The sequence below is a fragment of the Primulina huaijiensis genome, chromosome 13 (genome assembly GCF_012295235.1).
Source record: "Primulina huaijiensis isolate GDHJ02 chromosome 13, ASM1229523v2, whole genome shotgun sequence".
NCBI classification, from domain to species: Eukaryota; Viridiplantae; Streptophyta; class Magnoliopsida; order Lamiales; family Gesneriaceae; genus Primulina; species Primulina huaijiensis.
This window is the reverse complement of record NC_133318.1, coordinates 518,814-539,563: the sequence shown is the minus strand read 5'-3', so window position 1 is coordinate 539,563 and position 20,750 is coordinate 518,814. Positions and strand designations below refer to the sequence as shown.

The following is a 20,750-nucleotide window of genomic DNA, read 5'->3' as shown; positions in this document are numbered from 1 at the left end:
AACGTGGTTAGGACTCCACGCTCAACTGAACCATCCCCTGGCCGAGCCCTGGCCCCAAGCCACGACCTAACCAGCCCCCTATGTTAGAAAATCGAACCCCATGACCATATGACAGTAATATCGGTTCCACCTTGATTCGTTCGTGGTTTCCGTGAGTATGGTGTGTCTCTAGGACTCTAAATCATGCAAAAACTTTACTTGATCATAACTTAACATCATGGTAGCCCCCTTCACATGTATAGAGCATGAGTTTGGATCAAAATTCATAAGTTTAAGACATGTATGAGTAATATTTCGAAAATAATAATATGAATGGCATGATTTTCATACCAACAATGTTTAAAACGATAATACAATGTGATAGACGAGAAAAAGAGATGTATGGCGTGCCTTTGATACGCACGATTATTCGTTGACAATTTGCGAAGAACGGCGGCAACGGCTTAGGCTTGAAACTCCCCTTGAAATTTTCGACTTTCTTCAAATTGTGGTGTGTGTGTGCCATGAAAACTTGGGGAGAGAATTGCTGTAAAGTGCCGTGAGTATGATGGGTTTAGGGTGGGGGTTTTTGAGTATTAAATAGTTAATTATTCACTAATTAGGCTTAAGCCCACTAAGTAGGTAAATTAGACTCATTAGTGCTTAATTAACTTATTAAAAAAAAATTTAAATACATTTGTGAATTTATTAGCCGGGTTGACAAAACATTCGAGTTTTTGTTGAAAATCCAACACTGATAAAATTTACGTCACGACGTATAAGATCACCTCAAAACCCCTTATTTTCAAAAATATGAAAAACCATCAATCATCTTTCAAATAATTAAAAACAATTATTTATTAAAAATGTTTTACGTTTTTCAGCCATTGGTCTCCGTTCTTCGATCGCAACTTGAATATCCCTTAAAAATACAATTTGATGCATAATGACAATTAAATCCTATTTTTACATATAATCATGCACGTCACATAATAAATTAAGCAATTAAATCAATTATTTACTCATTTTTCATATTCCCTAGATTTGCATGCAGTTGAATTACGTCGTCTTAATTTGGACCTTACACTTGGGATATCTTGGTTATAATGTTATAAGAAATGTTAATTAAGGATTTTGTAAGATGAATCGATATTAGGCTTGAAAATCTAAAAGTTGCGTTTGAAATTTTAATGTTGAAATATGATAGGATGATGAACACTTTGGGTATAATATAAGGAAAGTAATATACGATAAGCGTGGTCATCCATTCTTTTTATATTGAGAATTGTAAGAAAAGTTGAAATTCGAGTTATAGTAACACAGCACTAAGTCATCATGGGTCCTTTTAAGTTACGATTCGCAAACGAAGATTTAGAAGGTAAATTTAATTGGGATCAAGGAGACTTAAGGACATCCTAAAACTTAGTTTTTATCAGAGTAGCGCAGCGGAAGCGTGGATTATTGGGATACTAGAATTAAGTCTAAAATTTTGATTATCAAGGATGAGCAAATTTCGAGGACGAAATTCAATTTAAGGGGGGAAAATTGTAATGCCCCGAAAATTTGAAGGTCCACGTAAACTACATGCATGCAAGTTATTCAATTCCTTGTGTATTTCAATTAATTGTTTTTATTGCATCAATTAATTATGTTGTGCATGTTGACATGTTTAAAATATATTTTTCTACATAGTTACATTAAAATATACTTTTAAAGGTTATTCGAGTTGCGATCGAGGAACAGAGACCGAGGGCTGAAAAATGTAAAATATTTTTATTAAATAATTGTTTTTAATTATTTAAAATATGGTTGATGATTTTTCTTATTTTTAAAAATAAAGAGTTTTGAGGTGATTTTATAGACGGGACGTAATTTTTATCGGTGTTGATTTTTCAACAAAAATACGAACGTTTTCACAACCCGGCTAATAAATTCACAAACTTTATTAAAAAAAATAATTTTAAATTGCACTTAGGATCTTAATGGGCCTAATTAACTCCCATAGGACCTAAACTTTGTTAGTACTTTTATTTAATTATTTAAAGCCCCAAACCCTTCCCCACACCTTCAAACTCACGCCCCACTCCCATAAATCATACAAACTCCATTTCTTTCAATACAATACGCGGCACACACAAAGTTGAAGGGAAAGCTTCGAAAGTTCTTCAAGGAAAATTCAGCCATCGTCCTCGTCGTCGTTTTTCAATTCATCAACGTTAATTCATGCGTTAAATATGCAAATGCATGCCATACTCTTTCCTTTACTCATCATCACACCATATTATGTACTTATTTATGAATTGCACGAAAAACAAGAGCACTTTGTTATATTTTCGTTTATGCATCAAAGGTGATTTTTAAAGCTTGATTTTTGTTCCAAAAACATGATTTATATGTGCTAGAAGGGGCTGCCATGATTAGGACTTGTTAGGGGCATGTTTTATATGATTTAAAGAGTCCTAGGATGCACTAATACACTGCAAATAAGAAACGATCAAGCTGGAACCGAAGTTGCATGTTTTAAGGACCAAGGTTCGGTTTATGGGGTGAACCATGCATGGCTTGGCTTGGGCTCGGCCAGGGCTGGGCTAGGATCATGTGTGGGTCAGGGGAACCAGGGCTGGGAAGGAGTCCTCGTGCAGCCTCATGGAAGTCGCGCAGGTGTGTGTAGCTTGCGCATGGTTTAAGGGCTCGGCCAGGGGGCTTTGGGCTTGGCTAGGTCAAGTCCTTAGGGTCCTAGGAGGGTACATGAAGGGAGGGTTCAAGGGCTGGTCCATTGGCTAGGTTACTAGGTGCGTTTCAAGGAGTCCTTGTCTTTAAGGAGTTCTCGGCAGGTTATGGTTCTGAATTGGGGGCTTCAGTTTTGGGGCTTGGGTTGAATCCTAAGTGTTAGAAGGGTCCAGTATGATCCATAAAGGGTCTGGTTCGAAGTTGGCTCAGGGTGGTTCGAGCTTGGCTCGATGAAAATCGAAGATGACTCAAGAGAGTGAGGGTTGGTTCGAATTAGGGTCTTTCTCATGGTTTTAAAATTTGAAACATGGCTCAACGGGGGTCGAGTCGTGTTCACAAGAGCCAAATAATTATTAAAAGTCTAAGTTTTTAATATGGGAATTTTATATTAAAGTTTGGTTTAATTCGGGATTAAAACGCATTAATACGTTATATTTAAAGATTAATTTAAAAATCATCGATTTAAGCTAAATAAAAATACGAGAAAATTCATGTAAGCATAAATAATTATTTGGGATGGTCTAGAGTCAACGGAATTAAGAAAATGTCAAAACGTGAAATTTTATGTCTAGCGGTAAAACGGTAATTTTACACTCGAAAATTACTAAACGTTATGGCAGTTTCATGAATGCTGTTTTATATGCTAATATGATTATTTTAAATGTTTATGGATTTTTATATATTACAATGTTTATTTTAAATGTGTATGGATTTTCATGATGAAACGATAACGTTAAAAGACATGTTGCATGCTCGGTTTAAAAGAAAAAAGATACATGCATGTTTAATTTTTATAAAGTGATGAAAATACGAAACGTTGAAGGAAGTGAAGTAATTGTAACTAATACGATGATACGATTGGAGATGTCGTGAGGGAAAAGACTCCAGAGAGAGCCCAACGATCGTGTTTCCAATGACATGATATGTTAATACGTAGGCCAAGACTAAGTTGACGGGTGAGAGTGTCAATGATGTCTCCGCCGCCCAGTACTGTGGTTACATGTAGATGGATCAATCGCCCAATACAAATACGTGATACAAATATGATTACGAATACGAATACGAGTCACAATTAACGATCTGACTTCAACGAAAACGAAACCGAATATGAATATGGATATGAATATGAACATGAACATGGATATGAATATGAATATGTTTATGATGATATGGTTATGTTGATATGTTTATGTGATATGAAAATGTTTACGTTTAAAGTTTATGTATCTTTATGAAAATGTTTACGAAAATGTTATTGTTTAAATTTATGTATCTTCATGAAAAAGTTTATGAAGATGTTTATGAAAATGTTTAAGTTTATGTTATGCACGATTATGAAAATGATAATTTAAGTACAAGTATTTACACTGTTGTATGTGATCTGTATATGTATTACTTGTTATCAAGATTATGGTGTGTTGAGTCTTTAGACTCACTAGGTGTGATTGATGCAGGTGATTATGATAATAATGTTAATGGAGGTCTTGATGGTTGACTTTTCTGGACTGAAGGTGCACGTAACTCGAGGACCAGCGCTAGTTTTCCGCACTAGTTATGATTTATGATTTTAAGTTATGTTAAAGATATTTTTACGACTTTGATTATGATTTTGAGTGGTTTTTGAGAGGTTATTAGATTTAGCGATTTTGCTAATTTAGGATATGCAAACGATTGACGATTTTATGTTTTGACTATTTTCATTGATTTTCAAATGTTAGTTGGTTGATTTATTTTTAAATGGTGTCAAAAATATTTTATATAATTGTGTATGGGTTTCGGCCGAAATAGTGAGAGTTTTTTTTAAAAAAAATCTAATACTTTTTAAGAAGACGAGTAGTGGACGTTTCACTCATAATCGATGTCCAATCATTTATGAGATATTCTCTATTTTTGAAATCCAGTACATCAAGGTTAAGCATAACCCCATAAAGATGTATATGTTCTAAAACAGATTTCTCGTAAGGTGTTGAGTGCAAGGAAATTTGACTTGTCCTCGACCTTGTTCCCGTTGGGTGTGATTCTCCACCAGTATGAAAATCTGTTTGGGGTCCTCTCATATTTGTATTATGAAATCCAACACTTTCTCTTAGTGGTAACCACCCCAATTGTGTTCATTTTTAGATCTACGACCTTGAGATTTGCAAAAGATTCCGCAAGGTCTTGGAGATCCTCGAGACCAATTCTTTCTAAAGTTGTCATCAGATTAATTTTTTTTTCTGAGACAGTTTTAATCAGATTGATCATTTTTTCTTCGTCAGCTAAAAGTTTTGGTATTACCTTGTCTTTCTCCTTTGGTGTAATAAGGGTTCATTACCAAAAGATGGTGGTAACCTTCCTTCCAAAGACTTTTTACTAGAACTTGGTTGTTGTTCTAGAGTTTGAATTCCTGTTTGAATATCCTTTAATGTTCTAAGAATTTATTCTTGTTTTTCAAGGATTTTCTCCTCATTTTATGGTATATAATATAGCACACTGCCATAATTTTGTACCGTATTTTGAATTTCTCTAAGATTTTCGGAGAGTTTAGAGGAATCTGATACTATTTCTTGGAAGCTATTATTCTGAATAATAAGTTTACCTCAAGGACTCTGATGAGTTACACTTTGTTCTTAATATCTAATCTTAGTTAAATCTCTTGTTCAAAATATTCCAAGATATCTTAGTTATATCTCTTGTTCCAAATATTCCAAAGTTTTGGAATATATAATGCAAATAATTAATTTCGAACATGAGTTCGAATTCATGTTATTTGAGAAAAATTTCCTCCTCAAACATTTAATTACCCAGTAATAATATTGTATTTCTAAAATAAATTTACCTCCGTTCTGATACCATTTTTTGGCCCAATAGAATCAATTATTAAAATTAGCACATATAAAAGTATTTTTGTCATTTTTATTATTTTATAGAGTTTAAACAAAGTTTTTGAGGTGTAAAGAATTAAGATGGATTTATGTTTGGGTTTGAAGATTTATCTCCACTTTGTCCTAATAATAATTTTTATCAACAAATCAATAATTATTCTAAAAATACTAAATTAACGGATAACCAATTCCATTATCTTACAATTTATGATGTGCAGTGATGAATTTGTTTTTTTTTTTTTTTGCTAAATGTGCGATATCGAATTTTTTTGCTTAACGTGCCATGAAGAAATGAAATTGAGAAAGGTTTTAAACGCTATTTTCTTCTTTTTCATTCCACACACGATTGGTCTCTTCCAAACCATTTAAAGAGAAAATAGATGTTCTCCGACCTAAGTTAATATGCAATCATGAAATTACAAATGAATAAATAAAGTAACACTAGTATGTAATGAATAAATGTTTTTTGTTCAGCTTATATTTCTAATTTTATACCTTGGCTAATAATTTTGAATTTTACATTTATATCTCTTTCTATTTTTAGATTTATTTATATAGAACAGTACAGAATAAAAGAACAAAAATAATAATTCACAAGTGGAAAACATTACTCCTTGTTTCACACTTTTATACAGGTGCAGATATAGATATAGATAGAAATCGAAATTTATACTGAAAACATTGTAAACCAACACAATCAAATAATAAATTTCCTTTGCTCATAAAATATGGCAGCAGTAATAAAGTTCAAATATTAAATATAGCATCATAATAGCAACCACTAGGACTCGATGCATTTTCATAACAAATAATATGCTTTAATAGTCTTTGAATTATTGATAGATTAATATCGTCATTGTGAAACTAATAATATTTTGCCTGCAATTCTGCGCGCCACCAAGGCTTTATATGCTTCCGTGGCTTCAGAGAAACTGAATTCTTTACCAATTATTGGTTTTATATGTCCGGATTCTATTTTTGGCCAAATTTTTGCTGCAACATTAGAGAAAATCGATACTATTTCTTCATAAAATAGATACCGCAAATCCCCCCCTACATACCATTAAACAAATATTAATCAAATGGAACATTAAAATAGTATTGGTATCAACAAGAAAAAATAAATTAAGCAAAAAAGTTGATCTAAAACGATAAGGAATAATATTGTCGGGCAGTGATTTTACCTATGACATTAATATCCTTATGCATGAGGACTGAAAGGTCAATATTTGCCCAACTCTTGCTGTTGGATCCTAAAATAATAAGAGAGCCGCCTATGGCCAGACAATCTATGTTCTTTTGAAAATGAGCTCCCCCACTAGCATCTAGTATGAAGTCCACCCCTAAAAACACACGATTGAGTTAAATATAAAACCAATTAAAGGTCTCACAAGATAACTAAGGCATCGCTGACAAAGATGGTACATCACATTCTTCATCAACTATTTTTGAAGTGTGCTCTAATTCTTTTTGAAGTGTATACGTCATTAACTAAATCAAGCATTTGTCAGTAAAATACAATCCTAATAAATCTACCTAGGTTGCGATTGGATGGCGAGATTTGAAATCTATGGATTTTGAAATCCGTTTGATTACTTGGATGAATTTACGTTGGGTGGATTTCCTTCCTCAACTTGTGCAGATGCAATGGTGGTTATGATGGATCTGAAATACACCAAAGTCCCTCACCAAATCAAATCCTTTTATCCAAGTGCAACCCAAATTCTTTTTCCCATTTATTGGATAAGTACATAAGCAGTGAATGATCACACCATTCTCAAAAGGAACGTATTTTTGGGATTATTTACAAACTCATACGCTACTTTTCTTCACATTTCTACTTGCGTCTGAAAGGGGAAACCTGCTACTCATATCAGCATATTATCATGTGAATTGTAATGTGACAACATCGATATGCTTCAATCAACACAATACTATGCAAATATAGTATGCACATCATTTCCACATGTCAATGAGCCACCTGGGAATTTTTGTCAATCATTAAACATATTGTAGGTTCAAATATAATAGCCATAGCAACACCTTTACTCATGAACTTCTAACTTAACATTACAAGAAATGATAAGATAATCATGTACAAGTACCGCTGATGATGTTCAAGCTTTCACATTACATCTAGCAGTCCTTATCAAAAAATGATAATATTAGTTCCCAGATGCCATTACAAAAATTTGCCCAACATGCAACGAATATCACCGCTAAAATCTATATATATATTTATACTGCATATAACAGTGTACCTGACCTATTTAAACTGTTGTATGCATGCTAGTAAAATAATTCTCTCTTTTTCATAAGGAAAAGAATCTGCACTATTCATAAAAGTGATGATGTTTTGAAACTAAATTGTAATTTTTAACTCAATAATTGTCATCTAACCATACACGGACCTGAAAAGAAAAAATGTATGATAATTCTGCAAGTACCTCTTTCTCCCGTTACAGCCTTCACGCACTTGCAAAAGTCCTGCTTTTTGTAGTTGATGCAGACTTCTGCTCCTAGCATTTTGCAAAGTTGCAGATTTTCTTCCATCCCTACAAAAAAGGTCCGCTTAGTTGCATATTATTTGATGACTATTTCACAGAAGATGGTGGGGTATGGGAGTGGTGCTGAGGCAGTCACCAACACACTCAAAAAACGTATTTTTTTCAAATTTCAGTGTGAAAGAACAATGTTTTTAGTCACATTAATTACCAAATTCAGATAATTCTGTTATGGACCCAATTATACTGGGCCTAGACCAAATGGGTCATAAGAGGCCCAAGCCTCCTATATCTCGAAATAACTGGAAGAATCTAGATGGGGAGAGGGGGAATAAATAGAGGAGTTTGTTTCGAGAGATGCATTCAGTTCATTTGTTATTCTGTTTGTTGCACTAGCTTTGCTAGGGAATTACAGAGATCTTCTCTGGGAAAATACTATCAATATTATCTACATATTTCAGCTCTCGAATTACCTTTGTTCTTCATTCTTGTCTTCTGTTTGGAGTTGTTATTTGAATCCAGGAACCAGCCCAACAAATTGGTCCGACCTGCCGCTGAGAAACAATGGCTCTTACTCGTTCAGAAGCAAAGATCAAGGATCTTGAGAAAACCGTCCAGGATATGCAGGAGAATATTACTTCATTGACTAAAACAGTGGCCAGAATGGTGGATTCTCAGGCGAAGATGTTTGAATCGCAAGCCCGGATGGAGCGGTGGGTTTTTGGCAACACAGTTAATGATCGTGAGAAGGTGGGTGATCCTGAAGGAGGCCGGCGAGTCATTCTCACTAACCAAATTGTAGGCGAATCTTACAAAAATGCCGATGAGAGTGAGGAATGTGAAGAGGGACACCATGGTTTGATTACATCGATGAAGATCAAGGACTCTGTTGGTGAGAAATTATCGATTTTCAACGAGGCTGACCAAGGCAGAGATGAATCGAGACAAGTCATAAGAGGAGTTGATCGGAATGTTTTTGAGATAGTTGAACCCACATGTGAGTTTGTGAGAGATATGGCAAAAAGTGAAGGTGACGAAAGCAAAGAAGAATTCCCTCGGAAGACCCAAGAAGCCTCTGATGGTTACAATTGATAAAAAGGAAGAAGCCGGAAGCGAGTGAGGAGTGGCTTACTGTGGAACTGCTTCAAAGATATAGCGGTCGTAACTCGTAAGTCCTTGAAGGAAGATTTCGAGTCGTCGAGGATGCAGGAGTGGAGGGTAGGGCTTGACGATGAAGATTTTGAGATGGTCTTGTCACAGATTTGTGTTCTGGAGAAAAAGGAGCACATGGACTGTCAGTTTTTAAGGCCCAGAATTGTTCGGTGGGGAGAAGAAATAGCCAATGGCCCATTTGCAATGTAGGAGGGTTACTGTGGCACTAGGTGGAAATTGAGAGCTTCTTAATTGCGGGTAGTAAATTTGTTATCCTACTACATGAGCATTTGTCTACTCGTTTTATTTTATTTGAAACAGTTTTGGGGAAGAAACCGGGACTGCTTATTGATGAAAAGAGCTTGTTTGGTGTAGGGGAGGAGATTAATATCATGATAGGGTGATTGAGGTGTGTAAAGTTCTGGAAATAGGGGTTTGTACAATTACGATGGACATAAGAGTATTTAGAGTGTAAGGGGTGGATTTCATGCTAATAATTGCTTGGAGACTGTGTTTGGATGAGATGACTCCCTCAATTGTGTGCTTGGATTATGAACCTGTGAAGATTCTAGCAAGAAGAATCAAATGCGAAGGGGATGAAGATGATCAAAGGGAGATATCAATCAGGACTGAATGGTCATTTATTGGATTTCCTTTTAGAGTCAAAGCTACTGTGGCAGGTTGCTTTCCTGTTGAGGAGTCAGTTTTGTGACCATCACCTACAGATTCATCCCTATCCTTAACTACTTCGATGGTGACTCTAAGTGCTCTATAATAGCCTCTGTCATATCAGAAATTGGTTTGGGCCTGAAAACAGTTTTCGCAGTTCCAATCAATTACTTCGATCTTTAAGTTACCTGCCACCTAATCTGTTGTTGGGGATGATATATGGCTTGGGTTTGATTGCTGTACTAAAGTCTACATCTTTTATGCTGGTTTTGTATGATGAAATGAATAGAGCGGTAGGAATACCAAAAGTAGCACTTTGTGGTTCGGCCATCAGACTTGTAGTCTTCCTAAGGTTCTTTACTGGGGGTTTCAAATTATTGACCCTTTACTGTTGAAAAAACATGAAGTATTAATGGAGCAAAACAAGTGTCAAAGTCCTAACTTCAGCCTTGAGGACAAGGCTGATTTGAAGGAGTGGGGTATTGTTATGGACCCAATTATACTGGACCTAGACCAAATGGATCAGAAGAGGCCCAAGCCTCCTATATCTCGAAATAACCCGAAGAATCTAGATGGGCAGAGAAGGATTAAATAGAGGAGTTTGTTAGGAGAGATGCATTCAGTTCATTTGTTATTCTGTTTGTTTCCCTAGCGAATTACAGAGATATTCTCTGGGAAAATACTATCAATATTATCTCTATATTTCAGCTCTTGAATTACCTTTGTTCTTCAATCTTGTCTTTTGTTTGGAGTTATTTAAATCCAGGAACCAGCCTAACAAATTCTCTTATATCACATGTCCCACCATATATTCCAAGGAAATTAAGTACATGCCGAGCAGAGAACATTTGGACTATGAAGTGTCGAAGAAAATCAATCCAATATATCACAAATTACACATCAATTCCCATTTCGAACCAATACATGAACACATGTAGCAGGTCAACACAGCTGGCTCTAGATATAAAATTCATTAATCTCTAACTTCCTAAGAAGTAAAGTAAGGTTCCGAATAAAAAAGAGTAAACTCCATCTCTTCGGGAACTCTATTACAGTCAGAGAGAGTTGTAATCACTACTCAGTTATCATAATTATCCAGTATAACCTCGAAGAAAAAACAATATTGTGATAGAAAACAGCTAAAATGAAGCAACATTTTATTCTCCTAAACATAGATAACTCAAATACACCAGATTTCTCCGAGTGCACTGCAAGAATCAAATGCACGGGTATGCGAATAGTTAAAATACTATAAGCTGAAGTGTCACAAATTCAATTCGTGTCATTGCAATGGTTGATGGATGAACTAACTAGTAGTTCGTGCTATAGAGAACCAATCAGACTTGTGAGAACATCACTAGTCGAAGCAGATAAAACAAACAGAAGCTGTTGAAATGCATATACTCTTCTGCAAGAACTTTTGTCATTTAGAAGAGAATGATATGCGCATGTTATATTTCTTTTAATTCCATTGATTTTGTTATTCGCTTTTCTGCATATTATATTTCTTTTAATTCCATTGATATGCGCGTGTCCAAATAAGGACTGGTTTAGAGTTCTTGATATATTCGTGTGTTAAAGTGGAAATTAAATCACTACAATTGGTACCATAGCTGGGTTCTTGGCTGATTCAATTGAGAAGATGACTACAAAGATCATGGTGGAGCATTTTGATGTACAGGGCGACTTTGGATTGTGCGGAAGAAGAATGAACACTATACTTGTGCTGCAGAAAGTCGCAAAGTCTCTCGGAGGAGAAAGAAACTTCCTGAAGCATTTTGATGAGCAGAAGGCAGAAATAATGGAATTGGCCATCAACACACAGACAAGATGTATTTCCATTTAAGGAAATGCCTAGAAGTATAACTCCCTATTGCACATGGTGATACATCATGTGACACCTCAATTGAGATTGAGCTTCCAGCCACAGATCCAACTAAGGAGGAATTTGTTACTGATCCACAAAGAAGGCATATGAGATCAGATCCGCATAGCCAAACCTTTCAGGAGGTTTAATTTTGTCTCGCTCTTTTTAATTGATAATAATGACCATGATCAAAGTGAAACTATGGCTCAACACCTATCACATGATCATGATTATCAATTAAAAAGAGCGAGACAAAATTAAACCTCCTGAAAGGTTTGGCTATGCGGATCTGATCTCATATGCCTTCTTTGTGGCTTCTGATATTTAAGAAAACGAGCTAGCATCTTTACAATAAGCTATGGATTCTAATGAAAAAAAACATTGGTTTCATGCCACAAAAGAAGAGATTGACTCCCATCAAAACCTGGGAATTACTACCTAACCAAAGAATCAGAGAATCATTGGGTCTAAAGAAAAGAGGGTGTACCAGGTGTCAAGAAGCCAAACTATAAAGCAAGTTTGATTACAAAAGGCTTCTCGCAGGTTGAAGAGGTGGACACTCGAGATTCTCTCCCCCACGGTTAAACATAGGTCTATAAGATCTATAGTGGCAAAGGAAGATCTTGAATTAGAGTAACTACACTGCTATGATCATTGATGCGGCCTAAACATAGATTCAGCCCAATAGTTTCAAAGATAACAGACAGAATCTAGTTTACTTAAATTTTTAGGATTCTAGTTTCCTATTATCTATTTAACTATTTTTTAAATAAAAGATAAGTGTCAATATCACATGTGTTTCATAAATATGGGATAAGTGCTAAGACAAGTAGAAGTACTGGTGTAGTGGAAGGGGTGTTTTAAAGAAACAATAAAAACTCAATTGAATTGAGAAAAAATAATATATAAACTGAAATATTATAAATGTTGAATTAATATTTGAATGCAAATGACAGACTTGTATAGATTACTAATCCTAGTCCTAGGTCAAGTTGGATACCAAGAATTCAAATAGACTACTAATGCTAATCATAACATGATTGAAATACTAAGAATCCTATTATAACTAAACTACTAGTGTTAATGCAATTAAAATACTAAGAATTTTAATGTAACTAATAACTTAAAAATTCTAAAAATAATAAACAGAAAACCAAGATATTAACTTGTGCTGCATCAGTATCTTTTTTGTATTTATAAGTGATTATATGGGAATACATGATTAAGAAGTAATTTCCTAAAGGCATAGCGCTAAAAGATCATGATGTTCACTTTAACGAGTCCTCAATAATCTATGAGATTGTGAGATTCTCTCCAAAATGAGCCTCAATTTCCACCATAAACTCATTAACACCCATTGAGAAGATCCACAACCAGGGACCATAACAAATTGGTGCAAGAGCTAGTCGCCATGGATAAATCAAGAGCAAAAGGCAGCCACCGAGAAACAAAAACAAGCACTTCTTGATCAGTTGGAAGGGATATGCAAACGTTAGTCAACCATGTACACGGAAGAACAAGATCGGGGAGAGCTACGCAGCAGCCCTATGCTGCCCCCAAATCAAGAAAATATATTTGTCCCATTCCACGAGCTGTTTCGGACAGAAGAGTGCACAATGCCCAAACGGAAGCTTTAATGTATTGGGAAGGATTGTATCTTACAGATGCATCACAGGAAGATGCTTCCACCGTGACTGAGCGGGTCCCTTCATTCATGTGTGCCAGCGGACAAACACGTTCTTCAGGAGGGGAGTGATGTTATGATCATTGATTAGCTCCAAACACAGATCCAGCCCACTAGTTTCAAAGATAATGGATAGGGAATCTTTTTAGGACTCTAGTTTACTATATATACATTTGATTATTTTTCAAATGAAAGATAACTGACCATATCCTTTGTGTTCTATAAATATGGGATATGTGCTAAGTTACGTTCACAAGTAACGTATCCAGTTATGGGACAATGAAATTCCCATTTGCAATGTTTATGGCGTGTTTGTTCAATTTCCTCACTTGTCTCACTCTTTTAATAATTGTTATTTGTAGAGGCTCATCATTGAGAGAACCTCACAGACTTCCCAACAATATATCTTCGATAACCTATATCCCGTGACTCTGATGTGTTGGGCCGGTGCTCGACGACTCAGGTGGGCCTAGGACATGTTGGGCTAAAGTGGTCATGACATACTAGGATAAGGAGAAGGATTTTATCTTTAGGATTTGAGTTTATCTTTAGTAGTTGATAAGGAAATCTATCTTGATCTTTTAGTAATCGATGATGAGAAGAATTCTTTGTACTTACTAGTAACTGTACCGGAAAAAATAATTAAGTAATTTTCCTAAAACCTTAGTGGTAAAAGATCCTGAGATTCTTTTTAACGAGCCTCATATCACCGATGAAATCGTAAGGTTCCCTCCTAACACGAGCCTCAAATTTCCACCATTAACTCAGTAGCCACCTCTTAACAAGATCCAAAACTCGGGACCATAACATAGATGTTAAGGCTTTCTTACATGGAGATTTGAATGAAGTGATATATATATATATATATATATATGACCGAACCAGAAAATTTTGAAGCTGATTTCAAGGTGTCATTGGTCTGTTCGTCGAACAAATCCTTGTGACGCTTGAAACAAGCCCCGAGGTAATGATATAGTTTATTTGATTATTTAAGATCAACCATAACTTCAGAAGAAGCAACTATGATTGTTGTATATACATCAAGCAGTTGACAAATGGAAATTTGATGCATCTCCCATTGTATGCCGATGAGATGCTCATAGCATTTTATGATACAACAGAAATTCAAAAACTCAGAGATGAATTTAGAGTTTGAAATGAAAGATCTAAAAGCTTCTAAATATTTTAGGCAAGGAAATCGTCATATATAGGAACAAAAGAAAGTTGCTCTCAACTCAACGGGGATATCTTCAGAAGGTGTTGGAACAATTTAATATGCCAGATTGCAAACCGGTGTAGGGTCTGATAGCTCACCATTCTAAGCTGTCCAATTCACAATCTCAACAAACATAAGAAAATAAAGAATATACGAGCAAAGTACCACACGCTAGCACAGTTGGGAGTTTACTGTTCACATGGGCATGCTCAACACCTAATTTAGCCTATGTAGTAAGTCTAGTCCATAGAATCATGTCTAACCATTGGCAAGCCATGAAGTGGATACTTCGATAAGTTAAAGGCACTACAAACCTTGGTTTGAGATTTATGGAGTAACTCTAGTGCATATAATCATGGCCAACCCTAGAAAAGAACATTGGCAAGTCATGAAGTGGATACTTGGATATGTTAAAGGCGCTACAAACTTTGGTTTGAGATTTGAAGGCGTTGAAAAGGAAGCTAATATTATAATTGGTTATGTTGCCTCAGATTTTGCAGTTAGCATTGAAAGTTTGACACAAAAATATCTTACTACTGATGTCATTAATGCGTTTGGTATTGTTGTCCGTTAAAAGGCTATGTTGCAACCTGTGGTAGCACTTTCTTCACAGTTTCCACTATGGAGGTAATAATGCAGCACAAGTTTAAAAGTTTTCCCACTGGAAGTCTGGAACCATCTTCAGCCATCAAATTCAGGTAAGTCTCAGATACCAATTTTGGTGCAGCGGAAAGGGGTGTTACAAAGAAAAAACACTGAACTCAATTGATATTGTTGAAACATTATTCATGTTGATTGAATTTTCTTTATAAGTAATAGACACATATATAGAGCTCTAATTCAATTAAAATATGGAAACAACTAAACTATAAAAATCTTAATCCCAAATATAGAAAATACAAATACCAAAAAATAGAATGATCTTAAAATAGGAAATAAATAAATCTGGAAACTACTTTGCAATCATAGAATCGATAAAAGAAGATATGTGGATGAAATGTTTCATGACAGAGCTTGGATTTGGGCAAAGGAGGGTGACTGTTTTCTGTGATAGACAAAGCACGGTTCAATTATCCAAGTATCAAGTGTTTCATGAAATATCCAAACATAAAGATGCGAGACAACATTTTGAATGGGAAATCATTGAGACTGGTGGAGTGCGAATAAGCAACCTGATCGATTCAACCAGTGATGTGAAGCCCTGAAGCAGGACTTGTGGAGGCAATATTATGGAGCCTTGGATTTGTAACAAAGGTGGAGAATTGTAAGAAGAAGTGATACAAATTTAACTCATGCTGATGCAACGGTTGATGGGATAAACCAACTAGCAGTTAGTGCTAACAGATAAAGAGAACCAATCAGACTTGTAACCATCACAGATTGATGCAGTTAACACTAAGAGAAGCAGCTTAAGAGCACGTACACCTCTGCAGTAGCTTTCAATGTTTGAAAGGGAATAATATTGAAGCGCTGGGATTTTATTTGATCGATAAAATAGAAACTGAGATGTTATTCTGATCATAGTTGTCAAAGGCGAACGCCTCTCGTTCGATGCGCCTGGGGTCATCCCAAGCGCAGCGGTTCACTAAGGCGAGCCCAGGCGCGCAGAGCACGCCTGAGTGAATTTTAAAAAAATAAAAAAATAATTTTTTTTTTACTTACTTGTTTAAAACAAAAATCTCAAACCAAAACCCTAGCAACCTAACGTCAGAATCAGAAGAAGAGAGCGAGTAAAAAGCTGCCCAGAAGAACGACTAAGAAGCATAAGACAGCAAGCAGCGAAGGCTCCAAATAATCAAGTAAGATATTTTTTAGGTATTATTTTCTGCATATTAATTTATTTCAAGCACATGGAATCATGGATATTCATATTCCATGGTTGCAAATTTTACTCTAGTAGTCTAGTTTTCCTTCAATTTTTAATTTTTATTATGTAATGTTTTTGTTTGGTTTCTGCATGGTTTATTAATTTATGTTATTATATATACTGAATTACTGATGTAATATACATATTCACGGTTGCAATTTTTTCTCCAGATTAATGTCGACTTCTGAAAATTTGGAGAATCGAGAAGACCCTGGCTAAAACTATAAGAAATTAATCAATCCAAAAGACTATTTTTTGTATGACATTGTGACTTAATTATAATTCATATTTTAATATATTTATTATAAGATAAATATATTTTTTTTTTAAATAAAAAATGTGTGTCTTGCTTCGGTAAGGCGCACCTCGCCTTGCGCCTCAGGTTTCAAGGCCCTTGTGCGCTTCAGTGCCTATGATTCTGATTGAAGGAGGCAAGAGATATAGAGAAAAGCATTTCTTTAAGTTAACTCAAGAGGGTCTTCTCGAGTGTGTGAGGAAGGAAACATAGTGAGTTCTTGTAATTGCATTTGTATCGTTGTGAGTTTTTGAAATCGTGTACATTGACAAGAGTAATAGTGTCTCCGCAAATATAGGTCTTTTTTCTTTTGGCCGGACCACCTAACGATCTTGTCTCCTATTGCTTATTTCGATTTTCTGCATATTACATATCCTTTTATTCCACTGATCTATGCAAGTCCTTATAAAAACTGGTTCAGAGTTGTTGACTTATATACACAATATTAGATGGAAATTAAATAAGTGCAAATACAACTATGTACGTTTGCAAAGAATAAATTAAATCAAAATGAAAATAATAACCATTACTACCTGCTACTGCAATTACATCACAACGAAGTACATGCTTAGCATATTGAATAGCAATCGTGTCAATTCCCCCTGCATCCCAATGTATCTGCAATTGCTCTCAAAATTAATGTTTTTAAAGTTTCAACATAAAGAATTTAGTTTAAAAAAATGAAAATACCAAGATTGTTTTTCCAGAGGCAATGGTCGTCCACATTGAAAACGCATATAAAGTTAAGCATGACGCTAGTGGCAAAGCTGCTGCCTGGGCAAGGGTAACTCTCGGAGGAATTCTCAGAGCATGAGAATGGGGAACGGCTATGAACTCTGCACATCCACCCCCACCTTGAAGAATCACACAAACCTTGTGGAAAACCAAAAAAAGCATCATAACAAACCCAATTATATAAATGTGAGTACAAATAACCAATAAACTACTCAATTAAAAAAAAATCACAATTTCACAATCTCGGCAAGTGGGCTTTGGAGCCTCTTTTAATAGTAAGAAATCTGGACCACCTGGTATTCCAAAATCCAAAAACTTCATCTGCAGACTTAGACAAGCAAATATTAGCAACATTGCCCTTTTATTCAATATATATACTATTATAAACAAAACTAAAAAACAGTAGGGATATAAATGTAAAAGTAAAATATTAGCTAGGGCATAAGAATATATATACATAAATACATTTATTTGAGCATTACTAAGGCTAACTAAATACATTCATTAGTGTAATTGTAACTGAAACCAGAATCAAATATCATAACTGCACATTGCCACGTTGAGTAAAAAAAATATAAATACATTTAACTCTTGAACACTCGTTTGCACGTCCAAATGGTTTGGAAAAGATAAATGGATTTGCACATTAATTAAGCCAAAAAAATATCATCATTGCGTATTATTATAAATAAATAAATCCTTTATAATTTTCATTTCATTTTTCCCATAATTAATTGAGCAATTTATCATTATCATTCCTCATTTATATTCATACATATGACATTTAGTTGATTCTTGGGTTTGGCCACGACAAGCTTTAGTAATGTTCTATGCAGGCAAGTGCAATTCCGCTATTTGCTTCACATCCTTCTTAGGTGGTAGGTAGCTGGTTTCATATGGCATCTTTTGGCGTTATTTAACTTCATTACCCACTTTTGTGATTTGTCCACGTTCATAGCTAGGCTCACGGGTTATTAGTTTTGTCACAATTAGTGTCATATTTATATTTTTAAAATTAAAATTCTTTATTTAATTGGTTGGCAGATTTCTAGTTTTTAATTTTGGTTGATAATTTGTAGTTTTTTATTTTACATGTGCAAACAGATTTTTTTTTATTATTCTGTAACGGCTTTAAACTTTTATTTCCTCTTTAATTTTAGGTCAACAAGTTATATCAAAATGTTATAATCTATGATTGCTAAATATGATTGGTTGTGTTTAAATTAATATGGTCTAAATTGTAGATGTAATCTCAAATATATAAATCTACACCAAAAGTCCGATGATGTTGGATGTTGTCATGTTGATAATTTAAGTAATGCACACATACTTTATTTCATAACATAATAATATAATATAATATATATGAGCACACCTTGTCTGTAAAATCCTGATTGTGCTTTATGTGAGTAGAATTTGTGGATGCTAGAGTCATCCATTAAGTTGACATTTTCTTTTGTAAAAATAAGATTGAGTGACTAGGGATGTAAACGAACCAAGTCGAGCTGAAAAGTATGAGACTCGAGCTCGGCTCGTTTAAGATTTATGTATAGGCTCGAACTTGATTCGAGTTTTTATCATGAAGTTTGAGCTCGGCTAGTTTTGAAATTACTAAACTCGCGAATAGCAAATAAATCGAGCTCGATTCCTTAATAGCTCATTCATCATGTTTTACGAGTCTAGCTCAAGCTCGGTTCGTTTTCAAGCTCATTAAGCATGCAATAGAGCTCAAATTTTAGCTTGATTCGAGCTCGTTAAAAATATAATCGAGCTCAAGCATACACTAGAATGTATCTCTATAAATTAATGCTAAACTAAGACAGAAAAGTGTAATTTTATTCAAAAATAACCAAATCAACAAACCTAAACTTAGCACATCATTAAACATCCCAAAATACTACATCCAACATCCAAATACCAAATATAAATAACACCACCATAAAATACATTACCAAGTATCTCACAACACAACAACAATGAAATCATAAAACGCATCATCAAATATTCGTCAGACCTTAAACACCAACTTTACCGGCCTCAATCAACCCCAAATACTGACATATACTTGCTGCGTGGAATCTGGAAATTGAGGCAGCTCGTGTTTTTTTCCAAAAATGTTTTCAATCAATTCAATATAATTCGACACTACCCAACCATTTTATAACGCCCCTATGACACTTTTAAGAATTTATTATAAACATCGAAACAAAGTAAAATCGAGGTTCGAGCTTTATACCTCTTTGAGTCGATCCAACAATGTTTATGGACAAAATTGAGATGAAACGGATTGAAGAGGAATCGAAATCGAAGGCTGAAATTTCAATTCGAAATCTGCTTGTTCAGCGCGAAGAATTCGCGACGGTTTCTCTCAAAATCCCGGAAACCTGGGCGGCGGGGATGGTGGAGATCGGTGTTAGGATGTAGGGTGTTGAGTGACCAAGGCTTTGGATGGTTGGATTAGGACCAAATGACGATTTAGATCAACGAATTCGAACGAAAGGCTAACACACGCGACCCGTTGATTTCACGGCAAAATTCTGGTGATAGCGACGGCTTTATGACTACCGGTTGCCTTAGTGCTTCAAATGATGCAATGATTCCGAGTTTCTTTGTCGCAAGAATAGCTCACTGAAAAATCTTAAAATTAATAATTATTATATATTAAAATTTATATTTTAAAATTTAAATCCCATTAAAATTATAAAATTATGATATTTTAATATTTTTTTATATTTAAATATCTTACTAAATATATTTTATTTTCAAATTTTTTATATATTGGTAAAATAATGATAACTCAAGCTATAAAATTTAAATTGAGGTGATTAAAACATGTTTGGAATCCTTGGGGAAGTATCTACAACTTTGCAGAAGACATGAATGCATAAAAAATTCATTAAGATGGTCAAATTATGTAAATATAAAAAAGATGACATATTTACTTTTACTATGACCAACTTATAGTAAAAAAAATCATAACTATTTCAATATTTAACCAAATAAGGTGAACCAAAAGTCCAAATTCATCTACAGACAATGCCCTACATGTTTGCTGTTTTGAGCAAAGTCAAATTCGGAGATTAAGGTCGTGGATCATAGCATTCAAAGAAAGGTCATGGAATTGAAGTTAGAGGAGACAAAAACTACTATTACAACTACATGACAATAATGAAATCTTTTACATATAT

The 20,750-nt window shown here is 34.7% G+C and overlaps 2 protein-coding genes across 2 annotated transcripts in view; both read right to left on the bottom strand.

The window, feature by feature from the left end:
- The window catches only part of LOC140990917 (uncharacterized), a 57,453-nt gene extending 37,302 nt beyond the window's left edge, over positions 1-20,151 (bottom strand). Inside the window, exon 1 of the mRNA XM_073460781.1 lies at positions 19,799-20,151. The gene's annotated coding sequence lies outside the window, so the exon portion shown is untranslated. The remainder of the gene's footprint in view (positions 1-19,798) is intronic.
- Positions 6,161-8,691, bottom strand: LOC140990918 (uncharacterized). The gene is made up of 4 exons (XM_073460785.1): positions 8,551-8,691; positions 8,021-8,128; positions 6,758-6,916; positions 6,161-6,626 (listed from the first exon to the last, which is right to left on the bottom strand). Exons 1-4 carry the CDS (start codon positions 8,561-8,563, stop codon positions 6,427-6,429), a joined length of 480 nt encoding a protein of 159 aa, XP_073316886.1. The 5' UTR covers positions 8,564-8,691; the 3' UTR covers positions 6,161-6,426.
- Positions 20,152-20,750: the final 599 nt, after the last annotated feature.

Excerpts from the sequence above, each read along its gene's own strand:
- LOC140990918 (XM_073460785.1), bottom strand. Across the intron at positions 6,917-8,020 it reads GGCTGTAACGGGAGAAAGAG|GGGTGGACTTCATACTAGAT; the intron begins GTACTTGCAGAA and ends GTGTGTTTTTAG. Across the intron at positions 6,627-6,757 it reads TAAGGATATTAATGTCATAG|GGGGGGATTTGCGGTATCTA; the intron begins GTAAAATCACTG and ends AATGGTATGTAG.